General features: G+C 28.0%; 1 protein-coding gene across 3 annotated transcripts in view; it reads right to left on the reverse strand.

Moving 5' to 3' along the window:
• The window catches only part of Cht6 (Chitinase 6), a 277,698-nt gene that overhangs the window by 163,078 nt on the left and 87,444 nt on the right, over nucleotides 1-27,176 (reverse strand). For all 3 annotated transcript variants that reach the window (XM_075363781.1, XM_075363782.1, XM_075363780.1), the window contains exon 2: nucleotides 12,509-12,610. In XM_075363781.1, the coding sequence (XP_075219896.1) occupies nucleotides 12,509-12,565 (57 nt within the window). In that variant the 5' untranslated portion in view covers nucleotides 12,566-12,610. The remainder of the gene's footprint in view (nucleotides 1-12,508; nucleotides 12,611-27,176) is intronic.

Consider the following 27,176-nt stretch of genomic DNA (forward strand, 5'->3'; position numbering starts at 1 on the left):
TGTAAAACAGGGGAAAAATACATAATGAAAATAAAATAAAGATGAATCCGAAATGATATAAATCCGAAGAGATAGTATCTGAAAGCGAAGCGTATAATAAAAGATAGCGACCAACAAAAATCCTTTCTTAAGTTGTCTAATCCGGTACTGCATAAAAATTGTTTCCATTCAATACATATTATTTATCGATTATATCTCCTTCTACGAACCAAATACTGTTATTTTAGAATAATTATCGATAGTTTCAACTATTTCTAATGGTAAAACTTAATAAAAATTTTTTTATACATAAGATTATAAATAGACCGTTTAAAGGTGCATGCAATTTTTAATGGAACAATCGGAAAATATCAGCTGCGTACACAACATTTTCTGTGGCAGAAACGTTTGCAATATTACAATACTTATGAATTTTTTATTTTATATTATAAAGATTTAGATTATAGCTGTAATATACGGATTGTCTTCGATTATCAGCATTATTTATTATTAAGGGAAAATTTGGTTAAATAACCATACAATTTATGTAGATTTTTTCTATATTCACGAAATCAAAAAAAAAATTTTTGGAGGGATTTTAATTAGAAAATCTTTTGACATTTTTGATGAGTGTTTCCATTCAACAATGGACGAAACAGTTTTTTGTGTAGTTAATCCGTTCTGAATTAAATGTAATAAATTAACATTTGAAATAACTTCTGGAATTCCATGTAATGAGAGAAGGAATTTTAGTTACTAAAGAAGTTTGTACATCCGAATTTATTAGACTGTATGGTGAATTCCAAATATGTTTTTTTTTTTTTTAAATGTCAGTTATAATCTCTACGGTAAAAGAATCGAAGTAGCCATTTTCTTCTGGATTTCTAAATAAGTAGGAACTATAATAGTAATTAAACAAACTGATTTAATTAAAAAAAGAGTGCACTAAGCCGAACTTTAACGACCGTACGGACAGTTCCAGTAATACATGGTTTATGATGCGTTGATTGAAATTTGTATGACACATTGAATGGCTGAAAATTTTGTCTCACAATTTAAGATACATTATTTGTAATCTATAACGACTTAATTGCTATGGAAATCTTCAAAGTGATCATCATTAAAAAGCTATCTTTTGCAATTTGCGTTTGAAGAAAAGCAAATTAACGTATAGATTCATGTAATCTAGTGATGCTCTAATACAGCGTTTCTCAGGCTGGGGTCGCGGTGATATGAAAGGTGGATAGCGAAATTAACCTGCAACTTTACACATAAATAATGAAATCATTTTATGAGAAAAAAAATCATTTATTACTCTACAAACATTTTACTTACATTATAACTACACATATAAAGAGAATAAATTAATGAGATGGTTGTGTTTGTTTTTCAGTTAAACGTTTCTCCATACGTGGATCTAAGATAGAAACACACAAAAGCAGATTGTTTTCAAGTAATAAAAGACGATTCCTATATTTAGTTTTTAGCGCGATCACAAACGAAAAATCCTTTTCACTGAGGCAAGACGTGGCGCGAAAGAGTTGAATATATTCAATTCTTCTGTGACTAAATTTTATATTCACTTTGACGAGTTAGCCAAAACGTATCTACATCTTCAGATTTGAAGTTTCGTTGTAAAGTTTTATTGACAGACATTTCGATGAGCTGGTAGTGAATTTCAACTGGTAATTTAGTTGCTGCAACAACTTTTTCGCTAAATGGATTCGGTACCCATCTCTTCGAGAAATCAATTTTATTTTTTGGAAAATACTCCGCCAACGGAATTTTTAGATCACGTAAATGCATCTTCAAGCTATCCAAACTGTGGTGAATAATAGCATCTTCTTCATTCATTTTTTTTTTTCAATTTAATCAAAATTAGTGGAATTATCAAACTTTTTGGCGAATAATCCATATACCAAGCTTCTTAATGAAACCATGAACTTTGTCAGTTACTGATAAAATGTTATTATCACGACCTTGTAAATTCACTCTCAAGTCATTTAAATAAGAAAAATCATCTCGCAATTCCAATAACCGGGTTAACACCTTTCTCCGCGATAACCACCTGACATCTGTATGGAAAATCCGGTATTTTTTCCTTTCGCCCGTTTCATCGCATAGTTTAAAAAACAGCCGCAGTTAATACTTTTAACTAGATTTCAGTGGGTTGTGATTGGGAGGGGTCGTCAAATATTCATTAGATATATTTTTTCTTTTGGAGGATCGTGGGGCTAAAAAGGTTGAGAATCGTTGCTCTAATATTCTAATATAACCATTAGATAATGTTTAAGTAATTTATTTTTCATGACTACGTCGTTGTGCTGAAAATATTAACCAGTATGTAGTAGATTTTTCAGTATTCTAAGTAATGACGTAGTTGAAATGTGACTAACTTGCTATATGTATCAATTTTGTTAAAATGAGTTGTGGATTTTAATATATCTTTCACATTGCTGTCAGCAAATCAATTTTTTTTATCTTTACAAAGGGGATTTTGCCTCCTTCTTAGATTAGAAATAATAACGGTGGAAAATTAGTTATTTATTTATACTTTAAAAAAACAATAGAATTTATCAAATAATTCATTTACTTAATGTTGTTGGCAAGAAGAGAACAATATCTAATTATCCCTATTCTGTTTATTTTTCGTGATAATAGGTATAATTTTTTTAAGCATGAAAAATTACTCACCCTGACAAGTTTTCAACCCAAAAGTTTCCATTTGAAAAGCAAAGGAGCCTTTTATAATATAATACCACACGGATTATATTAGTTTTGTTTTATATACGTTTATTGATAAATTTAATTTTTTGTTAACGGATTTTTATAATTTATGTTTTCCGTTTGATTCACTTGGCAATCTTTAAGTATTTTTTTTACCGATTTTTTTTAAGGAAAGTACGGTATTACGGTTGCACGGTGGGATTGTTCGTTGAAATAGAATTTTCCTTACCTTTTGAGGTATAAAGATTATGAAAATACCATTCTCTTAAAATCCAATTTTCTTATAAATATAAAAGTTTATGTATAAAATTTTGGGCAGGAAAATCTTTAAAACTACACATCAATTCCCTTGAAAGTTAGATATAATGTAGTAGTGTACCTGAAGTTGTGCGTATGAACATTTTATGAAGACTGGTTGAGTTGCTCTTCAGTTTCGCTCAATTTAACGTCGACAACCGACAACATAACCTCACTTTGAGGTTATGTTGGCTTTGTATTGGTGTATTTTTAAATACGCACTTATGTAATGAGTCACAGTGGTGAGTGAGTTTAAACTTGTGTTACGATCTACTCCGTTACTTTTAATTATTTCATCAAATTACGGTTATAATAATTTAATTTTCCTATAAACAGAAAATATATTTTAATATTAAATAAAAAAATATATACCCCTTTCAGTTTACTCATTTAACTTTTGTTTTGCATATTTCTTGCGCAAAATAATCAGACAAAAATTATAATACAAAATAAAATAACGAAAAGTCTGTCTTCTTGCGTAGAAATGCGCAGAATTTTTTTTCTTCTTTTCTTTGTGTTAGACATTAAAATAAATCTCTTATTAAAAAGATGAAATTTGAATATTAATGACGTTTATGGAAGATCACCTTCAATCACTAAACAAGAGTTAACATTAAAAAAGAGAGTATTTACGAAATATTTTGAAATTTCAAACAAATTTTATTCTTAATAAAAAAAAATCACGAGAAAATTTAAAGTAGAAGATAATGTCTGAACTTTTATCCCCCTTCAGATAAGAAATAATTACTGGGGGGGGGGGGGGGGGTTGGAATTCATCATTTTATTTATTCTTTTACTAACATAAAGAAACCTCCTCAAAATATATAAAACAGTGAAACAAATTGGAATGGATGAATATGAGTTAAATGAATTCGATTTCGATTATTTACGAACAATAAAAATCGGTCGCCCACAGAGTTATAGTCGTCTACAGAGCTCCACTCTATTTCTTATGTTACAGAGTATTACTATTACAGTTATAATAGATCAACACTAAGTTATATATTTTTAGATCGAATAGATCGCTCGTTGTTTTCATTCAATAAACAAAATTACTTTCTTTCAAAAGAGTCGTTGCTCGCAGATATCTAATGATCGTTACGTTAAGTGTGACTGCAATAGCCTTCTCTCTTATTATACTAGGTATTAATCTATTTGTTCATTGATACGCACCGTAACTAAACGATTACTACTTTATTTAAATATTACATTGCATTCAGCACTTGAATAGTAACATTCATTCAATGAAAAGTAGAAGACATAATTAATAAATCGATAATATAATAGTGGCAATAAATTATTGAACAAGTAAAACTTTGACCACGAAAAATAATTTTAAAAATTAACTAAAAGACAATACATCATAAAAAAAGTATTAAAAAATAAATAAAAAATGAAATCAATAGACACATCATACACTATTATAATAGGAACGTGACAAAAGGGAAAGGTCAAACACCTTTACTACTATCAATGACTTCGACTTAACTTCCTTCACGACATTAAATCGAAAATTAGTATTTTTCCGCTATCTTCCTTTTTTGTTTATCTTAAGGTTAATTAACTGTAAAACCAATAAAAGCACTCCACTTAGTAGACCCAGAATTATTAAAAATTAAAAACCAATGTTAATACATTCTTTGGAAGTATAATGGATCAAATGCTTTCTAAAAAAAATTGTTAATGTTTTAAATTACGGAAAGAGCCCACCGGGCTGCTCTAGTGGTAAACTCGTCATCCAGAAGTCGAAGATTCTAATGTACAAATAATACTGTAAGTTAGTTACTTTAATACGGATTTGAATACTAGAAAGTGGATACTGGTATACTTCGGCGGTTGAGGGCTTAATTTACCACACATCTCAGGAATGGTCGGCCTGTGTCGTATAGACACAGGCCGACTATACTCGTTTATATGTCATACATATCATCCTCATCGCATTGGACCACGGAGGGAGGGTTGCTTATTGTTGATTTCAACGTACATTAGAGAAAAAAAATTACAAAAATAAAAATTTTCAAAAAAGGGAAAACGTGAAGTTATCGCTCAAAATTCTCAACGTTTTTATATAGCTTAAAATTACCTTATGTGTCAAAATATTACTTATTTGTTTACCGTAAAAAAAAATTCTATGGTATTTTGTTCGACCCGTTTTTAATACATACCCGATCCCACAACGACAATTTTGTCCTACAATTAAATTTACTCTCAAAGTCATCTTGAATTACTTAAAAATCAAGAAACAGATAACAATTCTAATAAGACTAATGAAAACATACCGTATCTCAATATGTTATCTTAAAAAATGTTACTTTTTTTAAAGTAATTTCTGAAATTTAATCAAAGAATATATGCTTAGTACGCTAAGCATATATTTAAGAAAAAAAAAAGTTTAAATAAACACAATATTCTATCAACGGAACTGTAATACAACTATGAATGAATAATCTTAGAAATCCACAACACTTCATTTCTAATAACAAATAAAACTGAACATTTTTTCATAAAAATATTACGATTTAACCACAATTATTAAAGTAAAGACAACAAAATAAAATAAAAAATACGAACATAAACCGCCAATCTAAAAAATAAATTATAACTTATTAGAAAAAATAATAAAAAAGTTACTAGTAAATCACAAATTATGTAATAGTTTTTTTAACGGTTTAAAAATATAAAATAAAAGAAAGAAAGAAAACTAGTTCATCTTAACAAGATTCGACAAGTTTTGTTAGATTTTATAACATTTTTGAGTTTAATTTTAATTAAATTAATTATATCATATTTCTTTACGTAATAATAATAATAATAATAATAATAATAATAATGTAACATAATTTCTATTGTGAGCTAACAGGTTACTGTTTTCTATTAAATTATTAAAACAATATATATATTTTATATGTAATACACAGACAGTATAGTACGACAAACAACATTCTTTTGCGACTAGTGTAGTTATATTTACTGTTTAAATTAAATTAAAAGGAAGTGCAATTATTAAACTGGTTTATTATTTAACCATTTCTGCTCTGTTCTACATTCAAAACATTTCTCTATTTCTGTATATATGAAGTTTTCATATACATAAAACTTAAAATGGTTTCATCACATAATTTTTCGTTATTTTTAATCATTATTAATTAAGAATTTACAAATAATAAAAATGATGTTATGCAATTAAATATTTTGTTTTAGTTAATATCTAGGAAATGATAGTTTTTCATAAAGTACGTATACAAATATGATCCCGAAAATTCTTATTCTGAATGATTATAATCTACAAAATCCAAAAGCTAGATCTTTAATTTAAAAAGATTATTCATTATGAAAAAATAACATAATATAGGTCATTCCAAATTGCACGGAAATCTCTCGGTAAATGATTCTATAGCCAAAAATAAGAAAAAATTTCATACCTACGTCAAAAAAACGGTTCGTTAGCGAGATTCGGCTCGCGAAACATTTAGCCCTAATTTTTTACTCCTTCTGTGAAAATAAACCGTGCTGGGGTACAAATCGAAGGATAAATTTGGTGTTTCCTTATGGTTTTTGTTCTAAGAAATTGAAATTAAATTGAATTGTGATCCCATATTTCTATCTCACTTAATTTTTAAGAAAAATGGGATAAAACACGGAAAGGTTTTGTCGAAAAATGCACTTTTTTAGATTTGAAATAAAATAACTTTGTTTATTTACCGATAACAAATAAAAATTTCTAGTTAACTTTGTAGAAAATTTAATTCTTAGAAAATTTTTGTTATTAACTTCTGGTAAAATTTAACACAGAAGTTAAACTTAAAGAAAAATTAAACATACAAACTGGATCGGAAAAGTGATACGATTTTAAACAGAACTTTTTTCATTGTGTTAGGTGTTAGAAAAGATTAAGGGACTGATTCAGGACATAAAAAAAGAACAAAAATTTCATGTAGTAAATGTCACATTAATGTACACAAAACTTATGCGTGAAAAAAAATTTCATTGTATATAATTTTTACAGTTTACTTTTACAATTTCAGCTACATGAGCGCTGTACATCAGCTGATTTTAACAAATGATCATTTTATTTATAATAAAAGGCTTAACATTTTATTTAAAAACATAATTCGATCAAACTAATATTTAAGAAGCTATTAATAATAAAAATTAAAAGATTAAAATGGCCGCCATATTTTTAAATTTTAAAGGAAAAATTTTCAAATTTATTTATTAATAGAAAATACTGTTGACGTATGTACAATAAATTTCATTAATATATCTCAATTCGTTTTTTTTTATATTATATTTTTATTTACAGTCGTATGAACAACCAAAGTCATCAACTTATCAGTGTAATGTAACTTGTACTGGTAAACGTGTAGTCTTGAACAAATTCACCCCTACCATTCCTGAGACGTCTGGTTAATTGCCAAAGAATGCGTGTGTATATACCAAAGAATACCGGTATCCACGATCTAGTATTCAAATCCTAATAAAAGAGACTACATTTAGTAGTGTTTGAACCTGAGAACTCTCGACTTCGAAATCAGCTGATTTACGACGATGAGTTTACCACTAGACCAATCTGGTGAGTTAACTCGTTCTTAAGATATATATTTTTCTCAAAAAAAAAAACTCACAAAACGGCCGATAAAGGAAATATGAAGTGAAATAGGAAATTTTACCAAATGTAAGTTCGATCAACATCTCCCGGGAAATCCGCATGCTTTATTTATATGGAAACTAATAAAGAAATTATATTTTATCTGTTTTATACATCTCAGATGAACAAAGACACTCTCTGTCAAACTAATTTACATTAATATTAAAAAAAAAGTAGTAAAAAAAAGTTAATTGTGGATAAATATAAAATCAATTTGAGATTCAATAGATTCATTAATAAAAACGTTATTATCAACAACCATTTAAAATTCAAAAATCTGTTTATGGATTTTCTTAAGTTATAATTAGCCAAATTAAAAGCTTCTCAATCAAAGTTAAAAAAACACAAAAAAAACAAAAAAAAATTACAAAAATTATAAAAATATATTTGATTACATATAAAAAATTATTTTTTAAAAAAGCTTTTATTTAACTAATATTAATATTAACATTAATAAAAAAGGAAACAAATTAGAAAAACCCTCTAAAAAGTAAAAAATAAGAATTAAATCAAATTGAGAATTTTAAACAAAAAATATAATATATTAACAAATATAAAAATGCACTGAAAAGTAAAATATAAATTATATAAATATCTAATAAATAACCAATAAATAAATGTAATAATTATTAAATTTTAAAATTAAAAGTAATGAAAATATTTAGTTAAATAAAAGTGTGGCTCAGTTTTTATAATTTATTTAAAACAACACAAGATTTATTATTACAACAATTAATCTTCATTTTCATTTTCAATAACAACGCGAGGAGGCGGAAAGGTCTGCTGGAACCTCTCCAGTTGAGATTGACTAGCTACAAGTAACAATCTGGGAAAATGCACCCACTCGCTTTCTTTGTACGTGTTCTCACATAGTTGAATTTCTGAAGTTCATCTTTGAATTTTTCTTGTAATCTAAGCCAAATTGAACGCACTCTTTCCACTAAAAGTTTCATTTTAATTAATTATGAATTTTTATTTAATGAATTCATATTTACGATTACAATTATAATAATTAATTTTTCAGATTACCGTCAAAATGTAATAACTTTGTTTAAGAATTCTAAATTTAATTCTTATTTTTAATCTTATTAACCCTTAAAGGTCATTTCGGTGCAAATTTGAATCATCAAAGAATTAAAACTTGAGTTATTTTATTACAGATAAATAAAGTATATACATATACTAAACAACCTCATTAAACAAAAAATATATTTTAAAATGCAGCAAATGTCTATAAATACTTATTCGAAAAGATTGTTATAAAAACTGCGCCACACTTTTTTTTTTAAATAATTCTTTATATGTAATCAAATATATTTTTGTATTTTTTTTTTTTTTTTAATTTTTTACTTTTAATTTTTTTTTGTCTTAATGAACAATAAATTTTTTACATCCAAAAAAAATATTCTTAATAATATTTATATCTGAATATTATTGTTTGTTCAAGTTTGTTTGTTTATTAAGACTAAAAAGTAAAAATATTTATTTTTACACATCGAAGTTACATACGTGTACCAAATTTCAATCATTTTCATACGATACTTCATGAGAAATGAAAATGTTCAACTAAATGCATGAATTTAGCCTAGTGGTAGCACATCGGGCCGGGGGGGGGGGTCATATCAAATTCCGACACCGTAGTGCTGTATTGTCATCGAAGTTACATACAAGTATCAAATTTCATTTATTTTCATACGATAGATCAAAAGATATAGCAGTTGCAAGATTTGGTTATTTCTAAAGAGAGTTAAATAAAAGCTTTTACAAAGAGGCTCTTTTTAGGATTTATGAAACAAAAAGAAAGGGTTTCTTAAATAAAAGTATTTTTATATATTACAGAATTTTTTATCAATAAATTAATAAAAATCTGACTAAATATGAATCCTGAAAACCCATCATACGTATTATTTATTGGGATAGATATATTAAAAAAAAATAAAAAAAAAAAAAAACAGTAAAAATAGTCTTCGGTTGTTTTACCTAACACAATTAAGTTTAAATGCAAATAATATTGTTTATTCATTTAATATTATAAAAATAATTATTATTAACTGGTTTAAGGTGACTGTATAGCTTTATTTTTCTGTTCTTTTAATTATTAAACCACTAACAGGTTGACTGCCACGGCAATATACTTAACAATGCCATTACTGCTGGCCTGATAAAACTTAAAAATGACCCCTATTGCTTCTATTTTTTTTTTGCATTTTTTATTACTTTCATGTTGAAACTTTAAGTTATTGATAGAAAATTTGATTTGTAGAAGTCGAACACCAGATATTAAAAAAATAAAGTGAGACACAATTGATTTCTCATAGAAACCGTGGATAAAGAGACACCAATTGATGTCTCAGTATTTTTAACATATTTTAATTGAATTATAATATATTTTACTTACTAACAACTGATTGTATTTATTTTTAATTCTACAACTCCAGAATTGTTTGAAGACTATTTTTATTAATTGCTATAATTTTTTTAACATAAATTACTAAAAGTTACTCTCCTGTGTAATAAAATCACATTTTATTCACAATTATACTTTGAACTGAGATTTTTAAAGTGAAATTTTTATTTAATATTTTTAAGAGTACTTGATAATAAAATCTAACTAAGCTTTGTCAGTAAACAACTAAAATTAATTTACATTTTATTACAACACTTATCGATTATATTTATTTTGCTTTTATTTGCCTTTTTTCCAAAAAACCATTCTTTAATTTCAAATTTAAAGAAAAATTCTGTGCTATATACAACACAAAAATATACAGAACTTTATCTTTAAAATAATATGTAATTTTATATTAAAAAAAAAACAAAAATAAACAATTACATTGCATCTTAAGTGCGACATTACACTGAGACATCATTTGATGTCTCATAGCAGTATTGGATTGCGAAACTGAGACATGAAATGATGTCTCATAGCAATAATGGATAACTGGCGGAAACATCATTTGATGTCTCATGGCAGTCAACCTGTTAAACTACAACGGAAATACCAGAATTAACGTATTACATAAGCAATTATTATGAAAGAATAAAAATACGAAAAGAGGTAGAAAGAAATATTTTACGCTTATATAATATTAAAGGTATTTAAATATAACGCAACCTCTGTCACTTAAGTGCAGAGAAAATTTAGATAATTAATTGAAAATAAATTAATTTAAAAAGGGAGAAGTTGCATTACTTAATTGCGTTCATTAAAAGAGGATAAAATATAAAACAAAAAAATTTAAACAAAAATATTATTAAAAAGTAATGAACTATCAAAATATAAAGTATAATAGTTTACTTTCCAAATCTTTTTGAAAGGTTTCTCGAAATATTACGTCACCATCAAAGGATCATTATTACAAAAAAAGAATAACACTTGCAAAAAGCATAAATAAAATCTTGCATCACAATAGGAAAAAAACGATTCTATTCATAGTCAATACAACATTGAGAGGACTTTAAAATTTAAAAAACATGTCAGTGAAAACAGCATGTTTAATGAACTTAGCGAGTGGCTTTAAAAAATAAGCCTAACTTTAAATTACCAATTATACTGTATCAGTAAATTAGAAATAAACATATGTATTACCAGTATAAACATATGTATTACTAATACAGATTGTAATTTAAAATATTTTACAAAATAATTCTAGGAACTATGAATTAAAACATTTAAAAAAATTATTCATATACAAATATTCATACAATTCATGATCCATTAAATCGATTATGAAAATATTCAATTTACTAACTAATATTGAATATGTAATTGAAAATTGAATGTTTATTTAAGTTAAGTTGGTAATACTGTTAGAATAACTAGTATAATACATTTTTGTATTCATCTTATTATTCTTCTATCTGTAAGCAAAACGGTCATCATATTTTACAACTGCTATATAATCAGATTTTATTTATAAATTGATTGTAAATTTATTATACATTGAATTTATTTATTATTTATTATAAAAAAAAACTTTTTTTTAATTTTAAAGTAATACATAAAAAAAATTAGCGTAATAGAATAAAAGAAAGAAAAAAATAGTTTTTATTTAAATACATATATTCGTATCATTCCAGTTCGTAGACGAATTATTTTTCAAAAATTTAGAATCTTGAATACCAAATACAAGCAAAATTCTAAGTCTTTACGACACCTTTTCTAAGATTAAGCAAAATAGAGGCCAGAGTTTTACATACACTCAAGCATGCGCGCAAAGAAGTAATATATAATGTAAGATTTTCATAATTTTTTTGTTGTTTTTTTTTTTTTTTTTAGTTTACAATAAAAAATGTATTTTTATTGTATTTTACATTTTAATCTGTTTTTATTGATTTTAACTACACCATTTTTTTTTTCAGATTAAATTCAGAACAAATTTTGTTTTGAATTTTTATTTTATTAATGGTAATTTAATGTAGTAGTTAGTAACTTTATATTTGATCTAAAAGAAAATACTTGCTTTTCGATTTCAATTTTTTGATTTTATAACAATTTTTTTTGGAAATTATTGGAGATACAGTTCTGGAACCCATTTTTTAAATACAGATTTTTCATGTAAGATTGTGCATAAAATTTATTAATTTTGCTCACTAATATTGCTAATTTTTTGTGTTTGTAGAGTTTTAGTACAGAATTATTTATCCTTAAGAACAAAAATTAGGGCAGATCTTTAGTTATTCGTAATTCGAAACAAAGCATTTCCAGGCGTTTATATAAGTTTTTTTTTTATTTTGATGAGAGGAATGCGATTATAAAGTAAGACGAATTCCTGAAACATTCAAAATATATATATATAAAATAAATTACAGTGATTAGATTAAGACTGTTATTAACCGATATTTGTTTTAACTTACATTTTCAGTAGTGTTAGAATGTAGTTTATCATCAGGTGGTGATCCGTGTTCGCACATAGCAGCTTTTATAATTACAGTACATTAATCAAATGTATTTGTATTCTGAAAAAAACAATAATAATATAAGAGAAAATAGTTAATAACAACATATTTTAAAAAAATTAATTAGACAAACAAACAATCCTCAACTTATTAAGGAGTAAAAAATACGCTCCCTAAAAATACGCTAAGGAGTAAAAAAAGTAATAATATCCCCTCCCCCCAATTTATCTAATAATAACAGTTGGGTTATTATTAAAATGATAGTAATATTTGGGATCTTAAATTTGATAATATTTGTAACAAAATATAAGTATGTACATAATAGACATGTACGTAACATTATAGAAGACCAGATATTTGAGTCACAACCCACCGGGTTGGTCTAGTGGTTAACGCGTCTTCCCACATCAGCTGATTTGGAAGTCGAGAGTTACAGCGTTCAAGTCCTAGTAAAGCCAGTTATTTTTACATGGATTTGAATACTAGATCGTGGATACCGGTGTTCTTTGGTGGTTGGGATTCAATTAACCACACATCTCAGGAATGGTCGAACTGAGAATGTACAAGACTACACTTCATCTACACTCAAACATATCATCCTCATTCATCCTCTGAAGAATTATCTAAACGGTAGTTACCGGAGGCTAAACAGGAAAAAGAAAAGATACTTGAGTCACAAGGTACTTTAAAAAAATGACAACCATTTTTTCAAGAATAACAAGCTTTCTATGTCATGCTTACTAGTAAAAATGAGGAGTGAGTAGTTTGTTCTTCTTCATTCATTCCAATTTAATGTTGCATATCAATTTGCTAAGCAAAATGAAAAAATGACATTTAGTCTAACCAATGATTAATTAATTTTGTTCACCAACGGGATTAATTGTATAATTAAGATCATTACTATCAGAAATAGTAAATCAGACTTGTGGCTTACAATTTATAAAAATAATAAAATGCACCAATACCAACACACTAAAAGACAAATGAAAATGTTACATTATTAATTTAAATTAAGAATTTTTTTTAATTTGGCGCCAAAAAAGGTTTCGAGGGTTTACTGTTTTTTTTGTTTTTTAACCTAGCGCAAACTTCTAAAAAAATATATATACATATATATATACATATACTGGTCATTCTAGAACTGCCTTTTTCTTTGATGTCGGTTAATTAATTAAATATAATTTCTTAATACTTATTGCAATAGAATATAACAAAATATTCTAAAAATATATATATATATATAAATATATATATATATTTATTATATTTTTATTTATTTACTACCAAAAATAAAATAAAGGAATTTTTTCGTTAACTTCTTACCGATGTATGTAATAAATGTATTTGTCTATATTTTTACCCGTGTGCATATTTGAATTTGTAAATATTTATATTTTTGTGAGTTTGTATATCGAATAAATAATTTATGCAAATGTAAGTTCAAAAAATAATAACAAGATAGTTTCAGTGTTTCCTTACTTTTATATCATAATAATTATGAAAAAAGTAGTAGTAAATTTCAGAAAAATGAAACTGATATTGATTCATTACTTACCACATAATTATTGAATAACAAATCGTGTTTTTTTCTTTCTTTTTAAAATAAAATGCAAAGTAAATAAATAAATCTGTTGAAAGAATTCAATAAGGAAATTTATACAATCAATTATTGCGTTAATAGAAATCACTGAGAAATTCAGTTGTAATAATAATAATAATAATAATAATAGATTACAACTAAGCCAGATGCCGCGATTATTTTTCTGCAACAAAAAATTTACTGAATTTCCTAATAATGCAAGCGTATCGAAGCATTTGTAATAATTCATTTATCTCGGTATTTCGTGTTTGTTGTATGAAACGCTCAAACAATTGGTATCGAGTTAGTGAATGATTTAACCGTATGATAAACCGTCTTCCAGGATATATAATATACATTTTTTTTAAATTGGGATCCATAACAGAGTCCTTTGTCTATGAAATGTGGTCTAAGATTATAGGCCATGAAAAAATATCTTATATCTTCTGTTGGTTAGAAGGACATTCTATATTAACTAGGATTTAAAACTCAAGAATAAATTGTCATTTGTTATTCGTATTGTATTTGTTTGTTAAAATGATAAAATTTTTAGTATTTAATTTTACTATTATTAATTTTTTTTTTACTTTTTTTTAAGTTTTAGGTGCATGGACTGCTACGGTCATTAGCCCCTTCCACATTAAAAGAAAAAACAAGAAAAATTACTTTTCCCACCCTGTTAAAAACACGAGCGACATAGTCGGTAGACTAGTTGTCATAACAAATCATCCAGAAATAGACTGTCAAGGTATATTACAAAACCCCAGAAGGAACACAACATGGCAAGGGGCTGTAAAAGGTCCTTGTCTCCTAAAATCACTACAACCTTACACATTACAACACTTAAACCATTTCCAATGAAATGTTGTCAAATATTTAAATGCTGCAACATCACACGAATAGAATTACTTAATTTCATTTTTCTTGCTATCGTTCAGGCTTCCCCCTTAGGCCATCCTTTTACAGTTCTCTTCTCCATCTTCCTAAAGGCCTTGATGTCAAATTCCATGGTATCTGAGGCCTCAGAAATGGAATCCACAGATCCCTCGACGAAAATCGCGGAGGGTCTCCTGCTGCCGGCATCAGACAACACCGGCTCCTGCGACGCGGTGAGAAGTACATCATAGTCCAGACTAGGTGCACTCACCGCTAGAACATATGGGGCGGCTGAAGTCCTCGCCTTTTCACTTATTGGCTTCCGCGCTTTTACAGGCTCTATTTTTTTTTTTTTTTTGTTAGTCTTCCTTTCCCAATATCTTTATTTCTATTTTCTCAGTTCCCTGCGTGGGGATTTTTGCAATTTCCACTGGCTTCAGGTTTCTTGTCTATTTTGCTTTCAATGTCCTTCACCTTGGAAACGGTCGAAGGTTCATTCTTCAAAGGAGACGAACACTTTTCCTTATCATCTGCTGTTTTCTTCTCCTGTTTTCTCTGCTTGGACTGCTTTCTCTGGTTGGACGATATCCAAGTTTGCCGTTCACAATATGTTCAACCATTCTTGCTAACGCCGGTGCTGGCTCTTCAATCACATCCTTCGGTTTTAATGAAGTTGCAGAAGTTAATGCAGCCTGCGCATCAGACCGCCAATCCAATACTCCACAGGGGAGCTCCTGAAGAAGACCACCGCCCTGTTGGCTGACGTAAGCGAAGGTACTGAAGTACCATGTCGTTGCACACCCCAGACGTGTGCGTAAATGTTATTGCACGGACGTGGGGTTGGACTTATCCGGGGCATTATTATAATTATTACGATTTTATTCTTCGTTTTCAAATTGTTTTGTTACCCCAGAAGAGATCTTTTACACTCCTCTCAGACTTCGTTAAATTTTTTTTGTCTATTTATTTAAATTTTATTTATTTTTTGCTGTTCTTTTTCAATAAAGTATATTTCATTTTTAAATTTCCTACTACGATATTATTTTACTGTAAGTTTCTAATGATAGTTTTTGCTGTGATACTAGTTCTAAGTAATGTTGTGATACTAGTTTTAATATAGTTTTTTATATTATGATATGTTTGATGCCGGTGTTATAAGAAAGACATTAAACAGTACTATTTTTCTATTAATAAAAGTAAGATTTCATTCGGAAAGAAATTTGAGCTATAAGATATTTAAAAATTACATTTTTTGACAGTATTTTCTTTCTTTCTTTTTTTTGCTGCAGTGCTTAATATACAATCGATTCCAATTCAGTGGAACCATAAGTAAATTTGAAAAAAATGACATACAGAGAGGGGTTTCTATTGAAATTCCTCAAAGAACTGTATATGTATACATACATACGTTCTCTCTGTCATCCCGGAGGTTAACCGCGAGCCAGTTCACATGTTTGTTCAGTCTCATTTTGTATCTTGTACCGAATCGCCGTATTTCCTTTCGAACAGTTGGCAATTCCAAATAATCGTGTATTTCAATGTTTTTCGCAAACCACGGCTCTTCTGTTACATTTCTGAATAATTTGTCCTAGAACTGCTGTACGTTCGATGATAGTTTCACTTATCTTGCCCCATAGTTGGATTCCGTAGGTACAGATTGGTTTCAGGACCGCTGAGTGCAGAAATTTCTTATAAGGTAATGATAGTTGTCCTGCCTAACAATCAGGATATCTACCTGAACTTAATATTAGGCAGCGTCCTTTTCTCTCTGACATGAATCCAACGCGTCAGACGGCAATCCAGATGCAGCCCTAGGTATCGTACGCTGTTGTTAGCATGCAGGATGAAAACGCCATTAAGTTGAAAAAGAAATAAAAATAAAATAATATTATTTTGCTTGATCCTGCAGGATTGCAAAATTAGTTTCACTTAACTAGAATTAAATCCCTTATGTATGTAATTTAAACCTTTGTTAAACTAGAATTAAAGACACTATAATACAAGAGGTAAAATTGAAACTACTACGTAAACTGCCATAGAATTATATTTGGGCTACAGCCTAGCGTAAATTAACAATTCATAAGATATACGAAAGTAAATATTTAAAAAAGAGTACTTTGTTATATTCAATAATAAAGAAAGAGAATAAAAACCGTGTTATCTCTGAGGGCCATATTCTCCTCCAATCTGCGCATATGTAGGGGCTTATTTTTTTATATAAACAGTTTAATCACACACTCAGTTTAGCATAATTATTATATATATATATATATATAATATCTACTTTTACTCCCATTGAATATTGTAGTCATGTGATAATTTAGCATGGGAAAAAATCTCGTAAATGTTGATATATATAACAATTCCGCAGCCATGAGGTTTATGGATATATAAGAATATTTTGACATCTGTCAATCATCAGATGCATAAAATAAATTCTTACTTCAAAAATAAAATATTATTATGAAAATTATAATACTTGTAAAAACATTTTGTGAATAAAAACTAAAAAAAAATCTTTAATACTTTGTAAGCCTGCTAAAAAAAATACTATCTAGGCCTGCTTAACAGTTTGTCACTATACGTATAAAATTACATTCTGGAGTGATAGTCCGATTAAACCAAATAGAAAAAATGGAAATGGATGGATCGTTTTACAACATTAAAATTTCATTCCTTGTACAATAAATTTGAGACAGATTTAAGAAGTGTGATTTGTATTATGATAAAAACAATAAAGAATTTTCTATTTAAATGAAGGAACACCATGCTGGCTCTAAATTACATCTCGCGTAGGGATGAGTGTATTTATATTTGCTCTATTTGGAATATCCACTAGGAAGATAATATTATATTCACTTTATGGGGAAGTGCACAGCACAGATGGAAATCAGAATACAATGATCTGGAAAAATTACTCATGTAGAGTAAAAATTGTAAATATTTCAAAATGAGATTATTATCTGGTTTAATTTAGTAGATTACACAAGGAAAGCTATGAAATACAGGGGTTCGTTAATTAATTTTTATTTAATTACCAATTAATTATTTAATTGGCAAAAAAACAAATAACGGCATAGGGTAAAATTTAAAAAACCGAAGAACTCAAATACCTATTGGTTGTAATTGAAGTCAGCGTTTCTGAAAAGGGAGTCTCAGGTGAAAAATTAATTGAAAGGAACTAGCCTATCAATTAACTAAGAACATAACAGTAAGAAATCAATATCATCGAATGTTAAAGTAAGACACAACTCTACATTCGTTCGTCTGGAAGTTCTACATGCCGTTGATTGTCTAATATTTTACATGATACTTATTATCAATAAACTACAAACAAAAGCACAAAATCCGGTCCCATCAAAGACCGAGAAGAATACAGTAAGCATAAAATGAACGTAGAGGAAACATCGAATATTATTAGAAAAAGAAGAATCCACTTCTACAGCCATCTACAAATAATTAACACTAACAGGCTATTTACATAGTTTAAAACTTAAAAATCAATAACTGGATCAGAGAAATTGAAAAACACATGGAAGAACTGAAAATAGCAAAGAAGATATCAAAGAACATTAACCGCTAATAAAGAAATTACAAAACAACACAGTTTCCAAGGACAAAAAAAAAACAACGAAAGCAGTATACGTGGACAGAAGAAAGAAAAAAATGCAGGTAAACAATGAAGGAAATGGTGCAAAATAAAGAGACTGAAAAAGTGAATTAGTTGAAGTAACGTAGTCCATAGAATCTGCTCAGCGACGCCAAGCACATCTTTTTCGCTTGTGCTCGGTGGGCGGCAGAATGAGACGGATGCTCTGTGTCCCCCACAATGTGGTTGCGATTTTGCTGAGGGATCTGAGCAGATTTTGGGCCAAGAAAGGCGACCTGGATCGTCCTGAGCCTGGTTGAAACTAGATGGCGGCCTTTTCAGGCTAGGATAGGAGGATTCAGTCCGAAATAATGTATAAAATTGTTCCAGGCTGAGTCCTAGTAGAAAGAGGACTTGTATTAGACGGTAGTTTGCTGACGTCGGTTTGGTAATACCGTCAGCGAGAGCCTGACACACCTTACGTAAATTTCATTTCCACCTCCCTCCCCAACACAAAAATAAATTATTAAATACTGGACTTCTTCAAAAGTCATAAAAACAATTTGTAAGAAATAATAAAACTGGACCGTCAGATCATTGTTTAGTTCTAATAAATATTATTCATATAGACAGATTTTTAGCGAAGTAAAAATTCTAACATATTCTATCCATTCTTTTATATTCGTATTTACAAATTTTCAAACTTGTAAAAACGAATACTTTTATTTCTACAGAAAAAATATAAATAATCAGATACCAGGACTATTTTAGCTTTACACAAAGATTAATAATTCGGCCAACGATAAAGTGCTTAAATAGTTTATATTTTTACAAGACTGCGCAAAATGGAGTGTAATGTAATTAGGGTGTATTGATGTATGTTCCACCGTAGCAGCTCAATGACTGAACCGATCTAGATTTATGACCCCGCATTGGAATCATTACGTTACCGGGAGTGCCATAGACTATAATATATATATATATATATATATATATATATATATATATATATGTTTAAATAAATCTGAAAAATCTGAAAAAAAATGTTACTAATGTTAGATGTATACAAATCTGTCACCCACACGCTTTTTAATTATCCTATACTAGAGTAATTTTTTTCGTTTTTTGGAAGTCGTGTTTTTTCATTTTTAATATTTATCTTTATTTATAGATTATCTAACACTAACATTTTTCAGTCAACTTAAAAAAGTATTAAATTAAAACAAAAAAAAAATCTGATATCGACACCACATGACTTCCTTATACGCCTATTAAATTACATACACACTTTTTAAAAGTACATAAAATGTTATTTCACTAATAACTTCTGATTTTTTTTTTTTTTATTATTATTTATTGTAAATTTATTTTACAATCAGAGGTTAACAATTATTAATAAATCAATATATTTAAATTAAAAAAAAAAAGTTCAAAATAAAGCAGATGAAATCTGATTCGAACCTATGTGCTTTCCCCTAAGATCCAAATATTTCACTAATTAGTATTTTATTTGGCTACAACTCTGGAACCACTGAAAATAAGCACTACTTATGATATTTCGTTGAAAAGCTCTCAATGAGGGCTTATTATTGCAATTAAGAAAAAGTCCAAAATCCAAATTTGTTTTGATTTTGGGCTCTTTTTTGGACACTTTCGGTCCGGTCTATTGCAATATTGAATCAAAACAGGAGGAGCACAACTAGATGTTACAACAGCCCTAAATCCAAAATTTCAACATCCTACGGGTAATCATTTTTGAGTTATGCGAGATATAACGTACCTACAGAGGTCACGTCGAAACTAGTCAAAATGGATTCAGGGATGGTCAAAATGGATATTTCCGTTGAAATCTGGAAACCGACATTTTTCGAGATCACAATACTTCCTTTACTTCGTACAAGGAAGTAAAAACCAATATTACTTTGTTGATTAATTTTTAAATAATGTTAATGACGAACAGATGAACATTTATTTTTTACACATTCGTTTAAATAGTATTTAAATAAAGTACTATTTAATAAATAGCCTTAATAGTATTTCATATTGGTACTATTATATTAGTAATATCATATTTTAATAATTCTAAAGAACTACTATTTCGTAGATTCATTTTCTGTTTATTTATCAGAACGCTATAAAATAAATATTAGTCTTCTTTTATTAGAGTTTTATTTGAGAAATTCACATACCTAATTGCAAAAATGTAACTATTTTTGCCTTGCAGAAAACATCATCTAATATCCGCCGTTTTATTAATTTTTAATAACTTTTCATACATCCATTACAATTTATTTACACGATACATACAGAAAAATCGTTATGGACTGTATACCTATTTATAAAAATATGTGGTACTATAGTGGCACGAAAAACAGGGATGAATAAATTTAATTGCTTCATCTTTCGAGTACAATTCTAAGTATAGTCTGGGAAAAAATTTTTTTTTTAATTATAAAATTTAGTAAACGCTTTTTTTTTATTTATAAAAGAAAAACGAGTCATTATGTTAAATTTGTATTTCTAAAAATATTTTCAATATATATATACAGCTAAACATAACTAAAAATACTTTATTACCATGTTGTATATTCATGAAAAACGAGTTACTTCAAAAACGGATAAAAAAAGACTATAAATAAATGTTGAACTGTTAAAAGACCAACTGTAGACTTGAGGCTTGTTACATAATAACAACAACGACGCTTTAATCTCAGTTTACCAATTAATTTAAAATCAAGGTCGACATTTAAGTTAACCAATTTAACCTGATACGAAGATTTTAAAAATAGTACATAATTTTAATGATAATCTACACTGGACAAATTATAGCAATTATATTGAATTTCATCATTTTTTCTCACATCACCCTTTCATATAATGTAACTTAGAAAAAAAGATGATTTCCTTATTTTTACTTAGATTTATTATCTTTTTTCTTTAAATTATTTCATTATAGTAATACAGTAAATTATATGCGTTAAAGTATAAGACGTTAATAAATTATTACTTAATTTATAGTATGATATAATTCGTTTTAAATAATAAAGTTTAGATCTACTTTTATGTATATTTATACCATTATATAAAGAAGAAGAGGGTTTTGTTTGTTCGGAATAAACAAAAAAACTACTCGATCAATCGCAACCCAAATTTTTACCTATGTTTCTTGGCATAACTGAGAAGGTTTTTAGATATATTTTATCTCGAAAAAAAAAATATATGTAACAATGGAGATTATCCGGTTGAAGCACAAACCTTAATGAACTGTGAATTATGAAGCTCGAACACTGTGTTAGCTGGGTTTGTACTGAATGATTCGAATCAATCGAATGAATAATATTACAAAATTAATAGAATTAAATTTACGTTATAAAAAATAATATTAAATAAATTAAAAAAAATCTCTGTTTAACAATTTCGTGGGGTCTGCGTGTGAGACTAGAGTGGTGAGGTACAATGGCCTCGTGGGAGGCTAGACCGATCATCACTATTAACTAGTAACAAACGGGGTGCCCCTGGAGCGCTATTTTGGAAGGTGCAATGGGATGCTCTTATAATATCTCTGCAAAAATCATCCGATTTTCAAAATCCAAACGGGGTATTTATTAGTAATTTGAAGGCTAACTTTTGCATGCATCAGGTACACTCTTAATATAACAGATCACGTTTATTTGGAAATATTGTTATATCTTCGCAACCAATCTACCGATTTTCAAAATTTCAACGGGGTAATTGTTAGTTTTGTAAATTTTTTCACATAATCATAACCTGTTAAATAAAAAAAAGACAATAGAAGGGGAAAAATATATTTAAATTTTCTTTGAAATATTTATTTATTTTCCTAACGTGTACGTTGTAATCTGTTCAATTAGTGAACAATAAGCAACGCCCCCGCATGGTCCAACGAGATGAGGATGATATAAATGATATGTACGTCTTGTACAAACACAGGCTGAACATTCCTAAGACGTGTGGTTAATTGGACCCCAACCACAAAGTACAACGGCATCCACTGTCTAGTATTCAAACCTGAATAAAAGCAAATACCTTTTACTGGAATTTGAACTTCAGAACCTTCGACCTCGAAAAGCAGCTGTTAAACAACTGATTTTTGACAAGCTAACCACTAGATCAGCCTGGTGGGCGAACTGACAATTGAGATTAAAAATTATCTTTGATCAAATATTATGAAGAGTGATTGCAAATATGTTGTAATTTGAAATATAAATATGTTGTAATTTGTAAGTATGTTATAACTTGAAAGATCTTATTTTTTTCAGCAACTGAAATCAAATGATTATTATTATTATCATCAGATGTTAAAAATGAACTGTATATTTATCAGAACACCTTTTACTTTTCCATAAATAGCCATACATACCTGAAGAATCTTTAATATCGAGTTTTTTGTCCTTGTGTTATGTGTGTGTATATGTATATATATATATATATATATAGTGTGTGTGTGTGTGTGTGTGTGTGTGTGTGTGTGTGTGTGTGTGTGTGTGTGTATGTATATTATGAAAGATAATTTTATAAATTTTCAAAATTTATTTTCCTTACTAATGAATAAGATTAATAAACAAGTTTACATCAATGCTTTTAAATATTTTATTATTGCTTTTCTTTCTGAATGGAACAGTGTAGTAAATCAAGTAATTACGAAAGATTTGTGATACAGAAATAAATATTTTCTCTTATATTAGAAATAAAACCTTAATTACAGCATGATATTACTTTTTATAAATTGTATATTCTTATAATTAATTAAAACACAATTAAAAAAATATATATCAATATTAAACAAAAAAAATATTTACAAGAAAACAGATTGTGAAATAAAAGCGAAATCATTAAAAACACAAAGAAAAGATAAATAAATAAAATGTACTGAAAAATATATAAATGGACTTTTCGCAACACATTTTGGCTAAAATTGAAATAGGCATAATTTTAAATATATATATATATAATTTGAAATACCATACAAATAAGAAAGGCTGGGATGTATTTAGTAAAACAACAAAAACAATTACAGGTTGTCTAAAAAGAACTGAGCCTTTGGAGGCAAAATTGAGAATATAATTTATTTTTATTTGAAAAAATAAATATTTATACTTTTGTATAAATTGTTTATGCAAAAGTATAAACAAGATTATAATTATGACTTTTTTTGTAACCGGCTGCACTTTCTACAGGCAAGACTGTATTTTTATTATTTATCTCGTAAAAATTAAATTAAAATATTAAAAATTAAAGAAAATAGAATTTAAAAAAAGTTTTTATGAAACATTTTTTTTTAAATTTCAAGAGGACACCAACTCCTGTTTGAAAATTGAAATAATTGTCGTAAGAAAACATTTTACCGAGTTTTCTTTCTCCGTAGTATATAATATATACTAGAAGAAGTGAAAACGAAACTCACGTAAATGTTGCCTTTTCAATACTTTTTTTTTAATAGGCAAATGTTACCTTTGCTGTTTTTTAAATACGTTTGTACCGTGTTCAGTAAATTGAATATCCAAGTAACAGTATAAAAACTTCCTGATTAAGCCGTCTTTTCGTTACAAATAGAACTATATAGGTATGGTAATAATAATAATAATAATAATAATTCCTTGTAGTATCTTACGTATGGTATTCAAAAAACCGTCTAATGATTAAGAATCCCTTAATTAGTAATTAAATGGAATTGGGAATATATTTGTGATTTTTTAAATTCTTTTTTTATTTTGAATTTATCCTATTTTATAACAAGTTATAAACTAAAGTACACATTGAAAGTTTGTGTATTCCAGTTAAAGATCGATCAATCTAGAGGCAAGTACTGTTAATTTAAATTAAAAAATGAAAGTAAATTAGTGAAAAGAATACTCAAACTCAACAGAAATGACTCCATCTTAAGCTAAAGATATTTAAATCATATTTCCTCGGTAAGATGCTGCTTCTCAGCCCCCTGAAGTGTTAAGATATTATATAGCGATTAGTTTACTGAAGAATACGATCAACCGTTTAAAAACAAATTTACATTGAAATAGGTTTATTAAGTCATTAATTATGAAACTACAGAAAGCTCTACGAATTAAATGTATATATTTGCGTTGTTAAACAATGTAAAAAGGACGTGCATACATTTTTTTTAAGGAACACTACCAGAAAAGAAGTTTGAATAACAGTTTACTATATCTTACGTAAAAGAAACGCTTTCTTTTGTTGTAGTATGCACATATTTTTACATATTACGGAGTAAAAGATTTTAAAATGTTGTAATGTCAGTTAGCTATTATTATAGTACTATACAAAGGAAGATGGATTTGTTGTGGTTTTCGCTGTATTACGACTATTTTGTTGCCTGTGGAGAAGAAAAAAAAAATACTCGTATATATAGCAGCATTATGTGGTGGCTAAACCGGATTGATAATGGATGGCGGTAGACATTACACGAAATTTTAATTCAGCCATATAAGTACGAATGAATACTAACAGAAAGAAGTGAAAATGAAGCTCACGTAAATGTCGAACTGCCTTTGCTGTTTTTCAGTATGTCTGTACCGTGTTCTGTAAATTGAATATCCAAGTAACAGTATAAAAACTTCCTGATTAAGGCTTCTTTTCATTATTAATAGAACTATATAGGTATGGTAATAATAATAAAGATGATGACGATAATAATAATAAAAGTCCAAGAATTAAAAAAAAAGCATTCGTGTTTTGATTTGTTTTCTATATATAAGATAATAAACATTTATAATAATATAATATTGAGGTTTAGTAGATTTAACAAAAAAAAATCTATTTCCTGAAAAATTTAATTATAAGACAACATAATTTTATAAGCTTATTTTATCTTTTTTTTTATTTACGATTGAATTATAAATCCTTTCTAAAATGGAAATATCTACAGATAAATGAATAAACAATACTGTATTCAATTAACCAATTTTAAAAATATTTTTATTGTGAAGATTTGATTTAAAATTAAATTATTTCAATAAATAATCATATTTATTTTATTGTTTTTTTTTTTTTTAATATATTGGACTTTCTTTTTTTGTTTATATATTTAACTTACCTACGTATGGACAAATATACAAATATAAAATGATAAATAATGCGGAGAGATACACACACACACACACACACACACACAGATGAATATTTTTAACAGGATTAAAAACAAAATTATTTCTAATTTTATATCTTAAAAAAAGTAAATATTTTTTTTTAATAAATCAATAAAAACTTATTTACTCTGAAAATTACATGTTATCAAGAAAAATAATTATAATAAAATAGAAAGTTGTTTAAGATAAGACAGATACTTTACTTACTTTAGATTTACATACATTATGCTATAAAAACTTTTTTAAAAAAGTCGAATTCATTAAAAAAAGATCAGATGGGAAATAAATACAGCAAGTTCGGAAAGCTGTTGTGCACTGAAATTGTGGAAATGTAATGACGAAACTTTCTTAATTATTATTTTATATTTTTATTTTCTTATTTTATAGAAACGGAAATTATAGTAACTGAAATTGTCTATAAAAGGTGTTGAAAATGACCACCTTCAACATCAGTACAACACTGCACACATTTCAATTTGTTTTCAAATACTTTAACCAGCTGATGTACTGGAATGTCTCATACGTATGCCGTTATTTCGGTTTCAGATCATCAATCATGCGCGATCTGTTGCGATACACTGCTTGTTTCGTTGCTCCCCAAAAAAAGTAATCTGGGAAAGTCAGACGAACTATCGTGCACAAACCCCTCAAAATGATTTGTTCACCAAAGACATTTCGTAAAAACGTCATTGACCTGTTAGCTGTGTGCTCTGTGGCCCCATGCTGTTGGAACCAACCGTAAGTGATTTCCACTTCCGTTAACCGACTAATGAAGTCTGTTAAAACAGCACAATAACGATCACTATTAACGGTATTTTCAAAAAAGATTGTATTCACAATCCGTGTTCTACTCAAACCGACCCGACTCCAATTTTCGCTTCGTGTAAAGATTGTTCGTGTAATTCAAGGGGGTTAGTTGTCCACCACAGTCGTGTATTTCGTGAATTAATATATCCTTCCAGATGAAACCGCGCTTCATCTGTAAAAAATGTAATGTCGAGGATACCTACGGAATTTAGGTCAATAAAATATTTAAACCATTGACAATAATTTAGTCTTTTGGCACGATCTGTAAGTTCCAATTCTTGAACACACATTATTTTGTACGTGAAAAGTTTCAGATCTTTTCTTACAGTTTTATGTGTGGTAGAAAGTCCGATATCTTGCCGCTGTACTAACTTACGCGTTGACTTTGATGGACCTTTGGCCTCAATTGTATCTTACTAAATCAGTAAACGTGTCACCTTCATGAAAGACGTGTTCAACAAGAAAAGTGCGTTCCTCTACCGAAAGAACCGTTGCGTTTCTCGCAACTATTGATTCCGATAAACGAAACAAAGCGCGTTCAATCACAATTTAACAACTGACGTCTTGGTTTGTAACTTGCAACGCCCAAAGAACCCACAGGGCAACCAACCTAACGCCGAAAGAACAGAATTTCCCACATATTTCTAAAGC

The sequence above is a fragment of the Lycorma delicatula genome, chromosome 4 (assembly GCF_047948215.1).
Source record: "Lycorma delicatula isolate Av1 chromosome 4, ASM4794821v1, whole genome shotgun sequence".
Lineage (NCBI taxonomy): Eukaryota > Metazoa > Arthropoda > Insecta > Hemiptera > Fulgoridae > Lycorma > Lycorma delicatula.